The sequence below is a fragment of the Engystomops pustulosus genome, chromosome 8, assembly GCF_040894005.1.
Source record: "Engystomops pustulosus chromosome 8, aEngPut4.maternal, whole genome shotgun sequence".
Taxonomy (NCBI): Eukaryota; Metazoa; Chordata; class Amphibia; order Anura; family Leptodactylidae; genus Engystomops; species Engystomops pustulosus.
In genome coordinates this window covers 5,462,313-5,480,056 of record NC_092418.1, presented here as the reverse complement: position 1 = coordinate 5,480,056, position 17,744 = coordinate 5,462,313, and the positions used below count along the sequence as shown (strand labels likewise).

General features: G+C 45.9%; 1 protein-coding gene across 5 annotated transcripts in view; it reads right to left on the bottom strand.

Moving 5' to 3' along the window:
* Positions 1 to 640: 640 nt before the first annotated feature.
* PFAS (phosphoribosylformylglycinamidine synthase) overlaps positions 641 to 17,744 on the bottom strand; it is a 39,029-nt gene continuing 21,925 nt past the window's right edge. For 4 of the 5 annotated variants that reach the window (XM_072122807.1, XM_072122805.1, XM_072122806.1 and 1 more), the window contains exons 11-28: positions 17,296 to 17,424; positions 17,120 to 17,193; positions 16,888 to 17,044; positions 16,755 to 16,816; positions 16,516 to 16,677; positions 12,170 to 12,280; positions 11,957 to 12,088; positions 11,646 to 11,876; positions 11,247 to 11,427; positions 11,085 to 11,168; positions 10,854 to 11,009; positions 10,560 to 10,679; positions 9,500 to 9,645; positions 9,218 to 9,419; positions 9,043 to 9,134; positions 8,780 to 8,894; positions 1,350 to 1,721; positions 641 to 1,269 (exon numbers count right to left, since the gene is read on the bottom strand). In XM_072122807.1, the coding sequence (XP_071978908.1) occupies positions 950 to 1,269; positions 1,350 to 1,721; positions 8,780 to 8,894; positions 9,043 to 9,134; positions 9,218 to 9,419; positions 9,500 to 9,645; positions 10,560 to 10,679; positions 10,854 to 11,009; positions 11,085 to 11,168; positions 11,247 to 11,427; positions 11,646 to 11,876; positions 11,957 to 12,088; positions 12,170 to 12,280; positions 16,516 to 16,677; positions 16,755 to 16,816; positions 16,888 to 17,044; positions 17,120 to 17,193; positions 17,296 to 17,424 (2,846 nt within the window). In that variant the 3' untranslated portion in view covers positions 641 to 949. The remainder of the gene's footprint in view (positions 1,270 to 1,349; positions 1,722 to 8,779; positions 8,895 to 9,042; positions 9,135 to 9,217; positions 9,420 to 9,499; positions 9,646 to 10,559; positions 10,680 to 10,853; positions 11,010 to 11,084; positions 11,169 to 11,246; positions 11,428 to 11,645; positions 11,877 to 11,956; positions 12,089 to 12,169; positions 12,281 to 16,515; positions 16,678 to 16,754; positions 16,817 to 16,887; positions 17,045 to 17,119; positions 17,194 to 17,295; positions 17,425 to 17,744) is intronic. The other variant, XM_072122809.1, reaches the window with a different exon arrangement.

Below are 17,744 nucleotides of genomic sequence, written 5' to 3'. Positions count from 1 at the left end.
TCAGTACAGGATAAGTGATGTCATGTATGTACACAGTGACTGCACCAGCAGCAGAATAGTGAGTGCAGCTCTGGAGTATAATACAGGATGTAACTCAGGATCAGTACAGGATAAGTAATGTCATGTATGTACACAGTGACTGCACCTGCAGCAGAATAGTGAGTGCAGCTCTGGGGTATAATACAGGATGTAACTCAGGATCAGTACAGGATAAGTAATGTCATGTATGTACACAGTGACTGCACCAGCAGCAGAATAGTGAGTGCAGCTCTGGGGTATAATACAGGATGTAACTCAGGATCAGTACAGGATAAGTAATGTCATGTATGTACACAGTGACTGCACCTGCAGCAGAATAGTGAGTGCAGCTCTGGGGTATAATACAGGATGTAACTCAGGATCAGTACAGGATAAGTAATGTCATGTATGTACACAGTGACTGCACCAGCAGCAGAATAGTGAGTGCAGCTCTGGGGTATAATACTGGATGTAACTGAGGATCAGTACAGGATAAGTAATGTCATGTATGTACACAGTGACTGCACCAGCAGCAGAATAGTGAGTGCAGCTCTGGGGTATAATACTGGATGTAACTGAGGATCAGTACAGGATAAGGGTCTCAGGGTCAGAAACACCAATGAACAATAATAAGAGGTTTTATTCATTTCTTGACAAATATTTGGCCCTATCCTCTGCCAGTAAAGCAGAGCCCCTCCCCTCCCCCACATTACAGGGGGCACAGCCCGATCCCCTAGGGCTTCGTGTAGTCTGCGCTGTGCAGACAGTAAGAGCGCCCCCGGTGGTGGAGGAATGACAGTGACAACACATGAAAGTGTCTTATTGTACAGAGAGGAGGAGTCTATGAGGAGGAGTCAGGATCCAGGCCCTTCCCTCAGTCCTGCCCACTAGTGCACATGATTAGGTCGTGCAGGACCCCTCCCTGTGGTGCTCAGTCCTGCTCCGCGCTCTGCAGGCACCAGCTGTAACCGTTGTCAAAGAGGCGGATCCAGGGCGCGGCTTGCAGGCTCCGCCTCCAGTCCTCGGGCATCCAGGGCCACTGCCAGGTCAGGACGCAGCGCTCGGGGTGCGGCATCATGGCGAGGTGGCGCCCGTCCTCTGAGCAAAGCCCTGCGATGCCTAGGGGGGAGCCGTTGGGATTCATGGGGTACTCCTCCGTGGGGACATTCTGGTCATTCACGTAGCGCAGAGGCGCCAGACCGCGGGAGGTCACATGATCCAGGACCTTATCGGATCGGAACCTCATCAGACCTGGAGGACAGGGAGGAGACAGTGAGGCCGTGGTGGTCTGCTCATGGCTCCAGTGTCCTGCAATATACAGGGGCACTTACCTTCTCCGTGTGCCACCCACACCCCCAGCGAGGAGCCGCCCATCCCCCGCAGCAGGACAGAAGGACTTTCCTCAATCCTCACAGTCACAAAGCGAGACTCAAACCGAGTGGAGACATTGTGGCCGAGCAGCACGCCATGAGCCCGACCATCCCCTGCCGGAGGACAAGAGGTGAGGAGGACACAACACACAGGACACCACCTGGAGTACAGACACTTACCTGCAGCCCCCGGCACGTCCGCTCCAACCCAACCCAACAGCGCCATCAGCTGGCAGCCATTACAGATACCCAGACTGAACGTGTCCGAGCGACATCGGAAGGATTCAAACTGCTCACGCACAGCGGGGTTAAACTTCACCGACCCTGCCCAACCTGCAACACAGAGGAACATAATATATACTGCAGAAAACGAAAATGAAGGTGAGGATCGGCACTCCAGGCTGTCTAAAACATGGTACTTCTTTATTCAAAATTTCTTAAAATCCATAAAGAGGTCATAGTGCATAGTCCATAGACCTACGCGTTTCGAACATTTAACATTAGTTCTTACTCATGAGTAAGAACTAATGTTAAATGTTCGAAATGCGTAGGTCTATGGACTATGCACTATGACCTCTTTATGGATTTTAAGAAATTTTGAATAAAGAAGTACCATGTTTTAGACAGCCTGGAGTGCCGATCCTCACCTTCATTTTCGTTTTCTCCACTACGTTGGGACGTTCCGACTAGTCCTTTGGATTCGTGCACCGGACTACACTAGTGTTTCCTGCGGCTCAGCCAGGTTCACGTGAGTGAGCAACACGCTCCATGTGTTTTGTTGCATAATATATACTGCCCCTATGTACAAGAATATAACTACTATAATACTGCCCCCTATGTACAGGAATATAACTAGTATAATACTGCTCCCTATGTACAGGAATATAACTACTATAATACTGCTCCCTATGTACAGGAATATAACTACTATAATACTGCCCCCTATGTACAAGAATATAACTACTATAATACTGCCCCCTATGTACAGGGATATAACTACTATAATACTGCCCCCTATGTACAGGAATATAACTACTATAATACTGCCCCTATGTACAAGAATATAACTACTATAATACTGCCCCCTATGTACAGGAATATAACTACTATAATACTGCCTCCTATGTACAGGAATATAACTACTATAATACTGCCCCCTATGTACAGGAATATAACTACTATAATACTGCCCCCTATGTACAAGAATATAACTACTATAATACTGCCCCCTATGTACAGGAATATAACTACTATAATACTGCCCCCTATGTACAGGAATATAACTACTATAATACTGCCCCTATGTACAAGAATATAACTACTATAATACTGCCCCCTATGTACAGGAATATAACTACTATAATACTGCCCTTATGTACAAGAATATAACTACTATAATACTGCCCCCTATGTACAGGAATATAACTACTATAATACTGCCTCCTATGTACAGGAATATAACTACTATAATACTGCCCCCTATGTACAGGAATATAACTACTATAATACTGCCCCCTATGTACAGGAATATAACTACTATAATACTGCCCCCTATGTACAGGAATATAACTACTATAATACTGCCCCCTATGTACAGGAATATAACTACTATAATACTGCCCCCTATGTACAGGGATATAACTACTATAATACTGCCCCCTATGTACAAGGATATAACTACTATAATACTTCCCCCTATGTACAAGAATTAACTACTATAATACTGCCCCCTATGTACAAGAATATAACTACTATAATACTGCCCCCTATGTACAGGAATATAACTACTATAATACTGCCCCCTATGTACAAGAATATAACTACTATAATACTGCCCCCTATGTACAAGAATATAACTACTATAATACTGCCCCCTATGTACAAGAATATAACTACTATAATACTGCCCCCTATGTACAGGAATATAACTACTATAATACTGCCCTCTATGTACAAGAATATAACTACTATAATACTGCCCCCTATGTACAAGAATATAACTACTATAATACTGCCCCCTATGTACAAGAATATAACTACTATAATACTGCCCCCTATGTACAAGAATATAACTACTATAATACTGCCTCCTATGTACAGGAATATAACTACTATAATACTGCCCCCTATGTACAGGAATATAACTACTATCATACTGCCCCCTATGTACAAGAATATAACTACTATAATACTGCCCCCTATGTACACGAATATAACTACTATAATACTGCCCCCTATGTACAGTAATATAACTACTATAATACTGCCCCCTATGTACAGGAATACTACTATAATACTGCCCCCTATGTATAATACTGCCCCCTATGTACAAGAATATAACTACTATAATACTGCCCCCTATGTACAGGAATATAACTACTATAACACTGCCCCCTATGTACAGGAATATATCTACTATAATACTGCCCCCTATGTACAAGAATATAACTACTATAATACTGCCCCTATGTACAAGAATATAACTACTATAATACTGCCCCCTATGTACAGGAATATAACTACTATAATACTGCCCTTATGTACAAGAATATAACTACTATAATACTGCCCCCTATCTACAGGAATATAACTACTATAATACTGCCTCCTATGTACAGGAATATAACTACTATAATACTGCCCCCTATGTACAGGAATATAACTACTATAATACTGCCCCCTATGTACAGGAATATAACTACTATAATACTGCCCCCTATGTACAGGAATATAACTACTATAATACTGCCCCCTATGTACAGGAATATAACTACTATAATACTGCCCCCTATGTACAGGGATATAACTACTATAATACTGCCCCCTATGTACAAGGATATAACTACTATAATACTTCCCCCTATGTACAAGAATTAACTACTATAATACTGCCCCCTATGTACAAGAATATAACTACTATAATACTGCCCCCTATGTACAGGAATATAACTACTATAATACTGCCCCCTATGTACAAGAATATAACTACTATAATACTGCCCCCTATGTACAAGAATATAACTACTATAATACTGCCCCCTATGTACAAGAATATAACTACTATAATACTGCCCCCTATGTACAGGAATATAACTACTATAATACTGCCCTCTATGTACAAGAATATAACTACTATAATACTGCCCCCTATGTACAAGAATATAACTACTATAATACTGCCCCCTATGTACAAGAATATAACTACTATAATACTGCCCCCTATGTACAAGAATATAACTACTATAATACTGCCTCCTATGTACAGGAATATAACTACTATAATACTGCCCCCTATGTACAGGAATATAACTACTATCATACTGCCCCCTATGTACAAGAATATAACTACTATAATACTGCCCCCTATGTACACGAATATAACTACTATAATACTGCCCCCTATGTACAGTAATATAACTACTATAATACTGCCCCCTATGTACAGGAATACTACTATAATACTGCCCCCTATGTATAATACTGCCCCCTATGTACAAGAATATAACTACTATAATACTGCCCCCTATGTACAGGAATATAACTACTATAACACTGCCCCCTATGTACAGGAATATATCTACTATAATACTGCCCCCTATGTACAAGAATATAACTACTATAATACTGCCCCCTATGTACAGGGATATAACTACTATAATACTGCCCCCTATGTACAGGAATATAACTACTATAATACTGCCCCCTATGTACAAGAATATAACTACTATAATACTGCCCCCTATGTACAAGAATATAACTACTATAATACTGCCCCCTATGTACAAGAATATAACTACTATAATACTGCCCCCTATGTACAAGAATATAACTACTATAATACTGCCCCCTATGTACAAGAATATAACTACTATAATACTGCCCCCTATGTACAGGAATATAACTACTATAATACTGCCCCCTATGTACAAGAATATAACTACTATAATACTGCCCCCTATGTACAGGAATATAACTACTATAATACTGCCCCCTATGTACAGGAATATAACTACTATAATACTGCCCCCTATGTACAAGAATATAACTACTATAATACTGCCCCCTATGTACAGGAATATAACTACTATAATACTGCCCCCTATGTACAGGAATATAACTACTATAATACTGCCTCCTATGTACAAGAATATAACTACTATAATACTGCCCCCTATGTACAAGAATATAACTACTATGATACTGCCCCCTATGTACAGGAATATATCTACTATAATACTGCCCCCTATGTACAGGAATATAACTACTATAATACTGCCCCCTATGTACAGGAATATAACTACTATAATACTGCATCCTATGTACAAGAATATAACTACTATAATACTGCCCCCTATGTACAGGAATATAACTACTATAATACTGCCTCCTATGTACAGGAATATAACTACTATAATACTGCCCCCTATGTACAAGAATATAACTACTATAATACTGCCCCCTATGTACAAGAATATAACTACTATAATACTGCCTCCTATGTACAGGAATATAACTACTATAATACTGCCCCCTATGTACAGGAATATAACTACTATCATACTGCCCCCTATGTACAAGAATATAACTACTATAATACTGCCCCCTATGTACACGAATATAACTACTATAATACTGCCCCCTATGTACAGTAATATAACTACTATAATACTGCCCCCTATGTACAGGAATACTACTATAATACTGCCCCCTATGTATAATACTGCCCCCTATGTACAAGAATATAACTACTATAATACTGCCCCCTATGTACAGGAATATAACTACTATAATACTGCCCCCTATGTACAGGAATATATCTACTATAATACTGCCCCCTATGTACAAGAATATAACTACTATAATACTGCCCCCTATGTACAGGGATATAACTACTATAATACTGCCCCCTATGTACAGGAATATAACTACTATAATACTGCCCCCTATGTACAAGAATATAACTACTATAATACTGCCCCCTATGTACAAGAATATAACTACTATAATACTGCCCCCCATGTACAAGAATATAACTACTATAATACTGCCCCCTATGTACAAGAATATAACTACTATAATACTGCCCCCTATGTACAGGAATATAACTACTATAATACTGCCCCCTATGTACAAGAATATAACTACTATAATACTGCATACTATGTACAAGAATATAACTACTATAATACTGCCCCCTATGTACAGGGATATAACTACTATAATACTGCCCCCTATGTACAGGAATATAACTACTATAATACTGCCCCCTATGTACAGGAATATAACTACTATAATACTGCCCCTATGTACAAGGATATAACTACTATAATACTGCCCCCTATGTACAAGAATATAACTACTATAATACTGCCCCCTATGTACAGGAATATAACTACTATAATACTGCCCCCTATGTACAGGAATATAACTACTATAATGCTGCCCCCTATGTACAGGAATATAACTACTGTAATACTGCCCCCTATGTACAAGAATATAACTACTATAATACTGCCCCCTATGTATAAGAATATAACTACTATAATACTGTCCCCTATGTACAAGAATATAACTACTATAATACTGCCCCTATGTACAAGGATATAACTACTATAATACTGCCCCCTATGTATAAGAATATAACTACTATAATACTGCCCCCTATGTACAAGGATATAACTACTATAATACTGCCCCCTATGTACAAGGATATAACTACTATAATACTGCCCCCTATGTACAAGAATATAACTACTATAATACTGCCCCCTATGTACAAGAATATAACTACTATAATACTGCCCCCTATGTACAGGAATATAACTACTATAATACTGCCCCCTATGTACACGAATATGACTACTATAATACCGCCCCCTATGTACAGGAATATAACTACTATAATACTGCCCCCTATGTACAGGAATATAACTACTATAAAACTGCCCCCTATGTACAAGAATATAACTACTATAATACTGCCCCTATGTACAAGAATATAACTACTATAATACTGCCCCCTATGTACACGAATATGACTACTATAATACTGCCCCCTATGTACAGGAATATAACTACTATAATACTGCCCCCTATGTACAGGAATATAACTACTATAATACTGCCCCCTATGTACAGGAATATAACTACTATAATGCTGCCCCCTATGTACAGGAATATAACTACTATAATACTGTCCCTATGTACAAGAATATAACTACTATAATACTGCCCCCTATGTACAGGAATATAACTACTGTAATACTGCCCCCTATGTACAAGAATATAACTACTATAATACTGCCCCCTATGTATAAGAATATAACTACTATAATACTGTCCCCTATGTACAAGAATATAACTACTATAATACTGCCCCTATGTACAAGGATATAACTACTATAATACTGCCCCCTATGTATAAGAATATAACTACTATAATACTGCCCCCTATGTACAAGGATATAACTACTATAATACTGCCCCCTATGTACAGGAATATAACTACTATAATACTGCCCCCTATGTACAAGAATATAACTACTATAATACTGCCCCCTATGTACAAGAATATAACTACTATAATACTGCTCCCTATGTACAAGAATATACCTACTATAATACTGCCCCCTATGTATAAGAATATAACTACTATAATACTGCTCCCTATGTACAAGAATATAACTACTATAATACTGCCCCTATGTACAAGGATATAACTACTATAATACTGCCCCCTATGTATAAGAATATAACTACTATAATACTGCCCCCTATGTACAAGGATATAACTACTATAATACTGCCCCCTATGTACAGGAATATAACTACTATAATACTGCCCCCTATGTACAAGAATATAACTACTATAATACTGCCCCCTATGTACAAGAATATAACTACTATAATACTGCCCCCTATGTACAAGAATATAACTACTATAATACTGCTCCCTATGTACAGGAATATAACTACTATAATACTGCCCCCTATGTACAAGAATATAACTACTATAATACTGCCCCCTTTATACAGGAATATAACTACTATAATACTGCCCCCTATGTACAAGAATATAACTACTATAATACTGCCCCCTATGTACAGGAATATAACTACTATAATACTGCCCCCTATGTACACGAATATGACTACTATAATACTGCCCCCTATGTACAGGAATATAACTACTATAATACTGCCCCCTATGTACAGGAATATAACTACTATAATACTGCCCCCTATGTACAAGAATATAACTACTATAATACTGCCCCTATTTACAGGAATACAACTACTATAATACTGCCCCCTATGTATAATACTGCCCCCTATGTATAATACTGCCCCCTATGTATAATACTGCCCCCTATGTACAGGGAGCCACTTGCCTTTAGCAGAACCTAGAACATCCGCGTAGCTGAATCCTCCCACAAAGATGAGACCCCTGAAGAGATCCAGAGCGGTTCCTCCGGACAGGAGATCTTCCATGGTAACGTCCCAGACCTGAAGGGGAGGACACAGGATGATGGGAGTGGTAGTTATATGATATCACCAGTGGGTGGGGGCCTCCCATGATGCATTGCTGCACAGTGGGGGCAGTAGATGCGTCACCAGGGAACCACTGATAAGATCGCAGAGTGAAGGACATTACCTCAAACCCGGCCATCAGCAGCGCGGCCGCCATCTCTCGGTCTCCGTTACTGCCCTCCTCCCGTACTACAGCCACCCGAGGATGGGCGGAGCCTGTGAAGGGGCGACATAGATAAGCATTTACTCCCCGTTCTCCACCCTTGCTGTACACCCCGCACCCTCCGTCAGTACTGCACCTATCAGGGTCGGCTTTTCAGATGGATTAAACGTCAGTTGGTAGTTTGGCCCCTCCCTCTTCATGAGCCCCGCCTCCTCCTGTGACACGCAGCCTGGGCTGGCCTGTAATCGTTCTAGTTGGAAGCTGGTCTCCTCCCACAGGGCCCTCAGTGTCCCCACCTCCTCGCACACAACTTCTTCACCGTTTACACAAACTTTAATCTAAGAGGAAAAAAGAAAGTCCCCTTTAAGAGTGGGCGGAGCTCTAAACAGGAAGTCAAGCAGGAAGTGATAAGACTCACCATGGAGGCACTGCCTCTTCCCTGGGTGTGTCCTAGCCTCAAACACTGCAGTCCAGACGCCAGATACCGCTCCATAACCTTGACATGTGACGCTTCTGCGACCTCCAAGACGAGTCCGAGCTCCTCGGAGAATAGAAGGTCCAGAGCTGAGGGCGGGGGAGAAGAGGGCGGGGGAGAAGAGGGCGGGGGAGAAGAGGGCGGGGGAGAAGAGGGCGGGGGAGAAGAGGGCGGGGGAGAAGAGGGCGGGGGAGAAGGAGACGGGAAGAAGAGGACAGGGGAGAAGGAGACGGGAAGAAGAGGACGGGGGAGAAGGAGACGGGAAGAAGAGGACGGGGGAGAAGGAGACGGGAAGAAGAGGACGGGGGAGAAGGAGACGGGAAGAAGAGGACGGGGGAGAAGGAGACGGGAAGAAGAGGACAGGGGAGAAGGAGACGGGAAGAAGAGGACAGGGGAGAAGGAGACGGGAAGAAGAGGACAGGGGAGAAAGACGGAAAGAAGAGGACAGGGGAGAAGGAGACGGGAAGAAAAGGACAGGGGAGAAGGAGACGGGAAGAAGAGGACGGGGGAGAAGGAGACGGGAAGAAGAGGACAGGGGAGAAGGAGACGGGAAGAAGAGGACAGGGGAGAAGGAGACGGGAAGAAGAGGACAGGGGAGAAGGAGACGGGAAGAAGAGGACAGGGGAGAAGGAGACGGGAAGAAGAGGACAGGGGAGAAGGAGACGGGAAGAAGAGGACAGGGGAGAAGGAGACGGGAAGAAGAGGACAGGGGAGAAGGAGACGGGAAGAAGAGGACAGGGGAGAAGGAGACGGGAAGAAGAGGACAGGGGAGAAAGACGGAAAGAAGAGGACAGGGGAGAAGGAGACGGGAAGAAAAGGACAGGGGAGAAGGAGACGGGAAGAAGAGGACGGGGGAGAAGGAGACGGGAAGAAGAGGACAGGGGAGAAGGAGACGGGAAGAAGAGGACAGGGGAGAAGGAGACGGGAAGAAGAGGACGGGAAGATGATGTTAGGGAGAAGAAGACAGTGACCATGTCCACCAGCAAGAGGCAAGGAGACTTACCGCTGACTCCAGAGAAGGAGAAGTCCACATCCAGGCCACAGTTTCCAGCAAACGCCATCTCCAGGAGACAAGTAACGAGACCTCCATCACTGACGTCGTGACCGGCGCTCAGCACACGCTCTGCCATCACCAGAAGAAGACAAGGGGTTAATCTCTTCCACAGATCGGGATCTCCTGGCACCTGAGAGCCACCAGGACAGCAGAGAGAATACATCTCCGCTCCCTTCCTGGTCACTCTCCTGGAAAGCAGCTGTGGATGTGACTAGAGTAAAGATGTGGAAGCTCCTGAGATACCTTTGATCAGCTCCTGAGTGACCCTGAAGCAGGAGACCAGGGCCTGGGGGTCGTCCAGGTCGGGAGTCTGTTGTCCGAGCTGTGAATAGCACTGAGCCAAGGCGCTGCCACCCAGACGATGCTTCCCGGGGGCGAGGGGCACGTAGAGGAGGACTCCTGAGGTTCAGAGAGGTCATCACATGAATACTCCACCTCGTACATGTCCACCGCCAGCCCTCCGGAGACACTTACCCTTCTGCCCCGGGTTCTTCAGGTCCGGTGTGATGGTGGCAGTGATATCAGGACACACGGCATAAACCGAGACCACCAGAGACCCTGGAGAGCAGAGACAGGATTAGATGAGGAGGGAGACAAGAACCGTGAGGAGAGACTGACATTGGGCCATGCGGTTACCTGGAGCCTTCACAGTCTCTTCTCCGACTCGTGCGGCCATGCTGAGCGAGTCCTTTCCTCCGTCCACAGCGATACCGACCTGCGCCATGACATCACACATGGCCACACACGCATCGTACAGCGCCGCACCTTCACCCGGGAGCTTGGCCGCCCACATCCAGTTACCGCTGCACTTCACATCCTGCAAAAGAGGAGGAAGAGAGACTAAGGAGGGGCAGACGAGGCCTAGGGGTCAATGGCAGGGTCAAGGGCAGGATGCCCTCTACAAATACAGAGCCAAGAGGTTGGTGACCCAGGAGCAAACACTAATGGATAACTCTAGAGAAGTTGGTCAACACGTTGAGCGTAAGTCATGATGACATCACTTGGGTCACCCCCAGGGTCCAGAATTCTGATCACCTTCAGGTCGGTCACTAAAGCAAACACCAGATTGGTCAGAGCTTCGCCCACTGCCATGCGCGCCCCTGCCGCCGGATCTAGAAGACCTTTAATTGGCTGCTCCCCGATGGCCGTAGCTCCACCCACAGTGTCTGTATAGGACAAGGAGATGACCGCGACGTCAGCCAGGGGTGTATGAAGAGGCCCCACACACTGCTGCTGGGCCACCAGGCCCGTGACCGAGCGATCCACCTGCAGAGGGAGACAAGGTCTCAGGTCACTGCTGACGATAAGAAGCCACCAGAGGTCCGAGGGATGGAGAAGGCATCCACCTTGTTGGTCAGGTAACGCTTGCTCGCCACGGACGGCAATCTCAGGACGCGCTCCAGCGCTTGTCGGACGCTCAGGTTCTCTGGGAGGGTCAGAGGTCGCAGCTCAGGGGGGACGCGATTTAAGACAAATTCCTAAAGAAGCAGAAATATAGAAGACAAGGTGAAGGACATCAGACCCATCTACAGGAACCAGACCAAGAGGAGGTCCCATACCTTACGAGGCATCTTCCCTAGGACCCACTCCAGCTCGAGGTCCACTGGGACACAATTGCGGTCACTGCGATCAGGAACCGGATTATTCTCACTTCCGTTCACCAACACAATCTACACAGGAGGAAGGAAGCAACAAGCAATGAATAGCGGCTCATACCCAGCGTCAATGTACCACCAGGCGGGACCCTGCAACTGTGTTATGTATTGTACCTAGAGAGATGTGTAATCAGACCTCACACTGCTGTGCTCTGTGCTCTCTGCAGCCAGTGTTATGTATTGTCCCTGGAGAGATGTGTAATCAGACCTCACACTGCTGTGCTCTGTGCTCTCTGCAGCCAGTGTTATGTATTGTCCCTGGAGAGATGTGTAATCAGACCTCACACTGCTGTGCTCTGTGCTCTCTGCAGCCAGTGTTATGTATTGTCCCTGGAGAGATGTGTAGTCATACCTCACACTGCTGTGCTCTGTGCTCTCTGCAGCCAGTGTTATGTATTGTCCCTGGAGAGATGTGTAATCAGACCTCACACTGCTGTGCTCTGTGCTCTCTGCAGCCAGTGTTATGTATTGTACCTGGAGAGATGTGTAATCAGACCTCACACTGCTGTGCTCTGTGCTCTCTGCAGCCAGTGTTATGTATTGTCCCTGGAGAGATGTGTAATCAGACCTCACACTGCTGTGCTCTGTGCTCTCTGCAGCCAGTGTTATGTATTGTCCCTGGAGAGATGTGTAATCAGACCTCACACTGCTGTGCTCTGTGCTCTCTGAAGCCAGTGTTATGTATTGTCCCTGGTGAGATGTGTAATCATACCTCACACTGCTGTGCTCTCTGCAGCCAGTGTTATGTATTGTCCCTGGAGAGATGTGTAATCATACCTCACACTGCTGTGCTCTGTGCTCTCTGCAGCCAGTGTTATGTATTGTCCCTGGAGAGATGTGTAATCAGACCTCACACTGCTGTGCTCTGTGCTCTCTGCAGCCAGTGTTATGTATTGTCCCTGGAGAGATGTGTAATCAGACCTCACACTGCTGTGCTCTGTGCTCTCTGCAGCCAGTGTTATGTATTGTCCCTGGAGAGATGTGTAATCAGACCTCACACTGCTGTGCTCTGTGCTCTCTGCAGCCAGTGTTATGTATTGTCCCTGGAGAGATGTGTAATCAGACCTCACACTGCTGTGCTCTGTGCTCTCTGCAGCCAGTGTTATGTACTGTCCCTGGAGAGATGTGTAATCATACCTCACACTGCTGTGCTCTCTGCAGCCAGTGTTATGTATTGTCCCTGGAGAGATGTGTAATCAGACCTCACACTGCTGTGCTCTGTGCTCTCTGCAGCCAGTGTTATGTATTGTCCCTGGAGAGATGTGTAATCATACCTCACACTGCTGTGCTCTCTGCAGCCAGTGTTATGTATTGTCCCTGGAGAGATGTGTAATCAGACCTCACACTGCTGTGCTCTGCGCTCTCTGCAGCCAGTGTTATGTATTGTCCTAGGAGAGATGTGTCATCAGACCTCACACTGCTGTGCTCTGTGCTCTCTGCAGCCAGTGTTATGTACTGTCCCTGGAGAGATGTGTAATCAGACCTCACACTGCTGTGCTCTGTGCTCTCTGCAGCCAGTGTTATGTATTGTACCTAGAGAGATGTGTAATCAGACCTCACACTGCTGTGCTCTGTGCTCTCTGCAGCCAGTGTTATGTACTGTCCCTGGAGAGATGTGTAATCAGACCTCACACTGCTGTGCTCTGTGCTCTCTGCAGCCAGTGTTATGTATTGTCCCTGGAGAGATGTGTAATCAGACCTCACACTGCTGTGCTCTGTGCTCTCTGCAGCCAGTGTTATGTATTGTCCCTGGAGAGATGTGTAATCAGACCTCACACTGCTGTGCTCTGTGCTCTCTGCAGCCAGTGTTATGTATTGTCCCTGGAGAGATGTGTAATCAGACCTCACACTGCAGTGCTCTGTGCTCTCTGCAGCCAGTGTTATGTATTGTCCCTGGAGAGATGTGTAATCAGACCTCACACTGCTGTGCTCTGTGCAGACAGTGTTATGTATTGTCCCTGGAGAGATGTGTAATCATACCTCACACTGCTGTGCTCTGTGCTCTCTGCAGCCAGTGTTATGTATTATCCCTGGAGAGATGTGTAATCACACCTCACACTGCTGTGCTCTGTGCTCTCTGCAGCCAGTGTTATGTATTATCCCTGGAGAGATGTGTAATCAGACCTAACACTGCTGAACTCTGTGCTCTCTGCAGCCAGTGTTATGTATTGTCCCTGGAGAGATGTGTAATCAGACCTCACACTGCTGTGCTCTGTGCAGACAGTGTTATGTATTGTCCCTGGAGAGATGTGTAATCAGACCTCACACTGCTGTGCTCTGTGCAGACAGTGTTATGTATTGTCCCTGGAGAGATGTGTAATCATACCTCACACTGCTGTGCTCTGTGCAGACAGTGTTATGTATTGTCCCTGGAGAGATGTGTAATCATACCTCACACTGCTGTGCTCTGTGCTCTCTGCAGCCAGTGTTATGTATTATCCCTGGAGAGATGTGTAATCACACCTCACACTGCTGTGCTCTGTGCTCTCTGCAGCCAGTGTTATGTATTATCCCTGGAGAGATGTGTAATCAGACCTAACACTGCTGAACTCTGTGCTCTCTGCAGCCAGTGTTATGTATTGTCCCTGGAGAGATGTGTAATCAGACCTCACACTGCTGTGCTCTCTGCAGCCAGTGTTATGTATTGTCCCTGGAGAGATGTGTAATCATACCTCACACTGCTGTGCTCTGTGCAGACAGTGTTATGTATTGTCCCTGGAGAGATGTGTAATCATACCTCACACTGCTGTGCTCTGTGCTCTCTGCAGCCAGTGTTATGTATTATCCCTGGAGAGATGTGTAATCACACCTCACACTGCTGTGCTCTGTGCTCTCTGCAGCCAGTGTTATGTATTATCCCTGGAGAGATGTGTAATCAGACCTAACACTGCTGAACTCTGTGCAGCCAATGTTATATATACATATCTTGACATATAAATCCATATTTAACAGTCCTGCTTCTACTAACAACATAAACAAAAGGTCTGATTACACATCTCTCCAGTGACAATACATAACACTGGCTGCAAAGAGCACAGAACACAGCAGTGTGAGGTATGATTACACATCTCTCGAGGGACAGTACATAACACTGGCTGCAGAGATCACAGAGCACAGCAGTGTGAGGTCTAATTACAGATCTCTGCAGTGACAATACATAACACTGGCTGCAGAGAGCACAGAGCACAGCAGTGTGAGGTATGATTACACATCTCTGCAGTGACAATACATAACACTGGCTGCAGAGAGCACAGAGCACAGCAGTGTGAGGTATGATTACACATCTCTCCAGGGACAATACATAACACTGGCTGCAGAGAGCACAGAGCACAGCAGTGTGAGGACTGATTACACATCTCTCCAGGGACCATACATAACACTGGCTGCAGAGAGCACAGCAGTGTGAGGTCTGATTACACATCTCTCCAGGGACAGTACATAACACTGGCTGCAAAGAGCACAGAGCACAGCAGTGTGAGGTCTGATTACACATCTCCCCAGGGACAATACATAACACTGGCTGCAGAGAGCACAGAGCACAGCAGTGTGAGGTCTGATTACACATCTCTCCAGGGACAATACATAACACTGGCTGCAGAGAGCACAGAGCACAGCAGTGTGAGGTCTGATTACACATCTCTCCTGGGATAATACATAACACTGGCTGCAGAGAGCACAGAGCACAGCAGTGTGAGGTCTGATTACACATCTCTCCAGGGACAATACATAACACTGGCTGCAAAGAGCACAGAGCACAGCAGTGTGAGGTCTGATTACACATCTCTCCAGGGACAATACATAACACTGGCTGCAGAGAGCACAGAGCACAGCAGTGTGAGGTCTGATTACACATCTCTCCAGGGACAATACATAACACTGGCTGCAGAGAGCACAGAGCACAGCAGTGTGAGGTCTGATTACACATCTCTCCAGGGACAATACATAACACTGGCTGCAGAGAGCTCAGAGCACAGCAGTGTGAGGACTGATTACACATCTCTCCAGGGACAGTACATAACACTGGCTGCAGAGAGCACAGAGCACAGCAGTGTGAGGTCTGATTACACATCTCTCCAGGGACAGTACATAACACTGGCTGCAGAGAGCACAGAGCACAGCAGTGTGAGGTCTGATTACTCCTCTCCCCAGGGAAAATACATAACCCTTGCTTGCAGTCTCTGGGCTCACACCTGCTGACAGGTTCCCTTTGAGCAGAATCCCTGTAGTTCACACCAGTTGTTGGTTCTTACCCGTCCATCTCCTGTGATTTTACCCACAAAGTCCACTGGAGACCTCTCCCTCCGACACACGGAGCGCAGGAACTCTGCATCTTCTGGACGGACCAGCAAAGCATTGGATTCCTGGTACTCCGCCCCCCAGATCTCCAGGACACTCAGAGTGGGGTCACCTAACTGCAGAAGACCAATCAGAAGATCAGAGAAGGATGTGAGGATATGATCCAAGAGATGGAGAAGAACAAGATCCAAACCTGGAAGTTGTTGGTGTAGATGACGGCCCCTTGAGGTTCACTCAGCTCCTTCAGAACGTTCCCTGCACAGATGAGAAGTCAGAGACCACAGCCGAGAAGATCTGGAGAAGAACTGACAAGACATTGGCCTCACCGTTCCCCCCGGCCCCCTGGTCGTGAATGCTACAGATGGGATTCTGCTCCCCTCGTTCCACACAAGCGCGGACGGCTCGGTTCATCTTCTGCTCCATCTCTGCATCACCTCGTTGTACCGCACCAAAGTCCAGCTCACTGGCGTTGTCCCCCTGGACCTGCACATCCCATGGAAACTAAGTCACAATCTCATAGAAATCCTATAACCATAGATATCTGTGGTGACTCCTGACCTGAATGGAAGACGCTGCCCCTCCGCCCACGCCAATCCTGTAGACCGGACCACCAATCTTCACCATGTGCATCCCTGAGGGGAAGAAACTGCATCAGAGGAGGAGCCTCGAGGGCATCACGTGCAGAAGAATCCCACCACATAACGAGTCTCCCCTACATCCCGGAGGAGTCTCACCTGCCTCTGGAGCCTCCTTGCTCCGATGAACATCTTCCATGGAACCGATTCCTCCGCTAAACATGATGGGCTTCACCCACTCTCGCCTTTCCCCAGAGGGAAGACGGAGACCGAAAGAGCGAGCGAATCCTGGACCATAGAGAAGAGACGTCACTGGCTACAAATCAACAACTGGAGTGTAAACCATAACGCTCCAACCAACACAGCCGCCCCAACACCAGCATCATCACTGTCCGACCCAACAGCGCCTCATCCACCAACACTGTCCCATCCACAGCCACCCCAACACCAGTATCATCACTGTCCAACCCAACAGAGCCTCATCCACCAACACTGCCCCATCCACAGCCACCCCAACACCAGCATCATCACTGTCCAACCCAACAGCGCCTCATCCACCAACACCGCCCCATCCACAGCCACCCCAACACCAGCATCATCACTGTCCG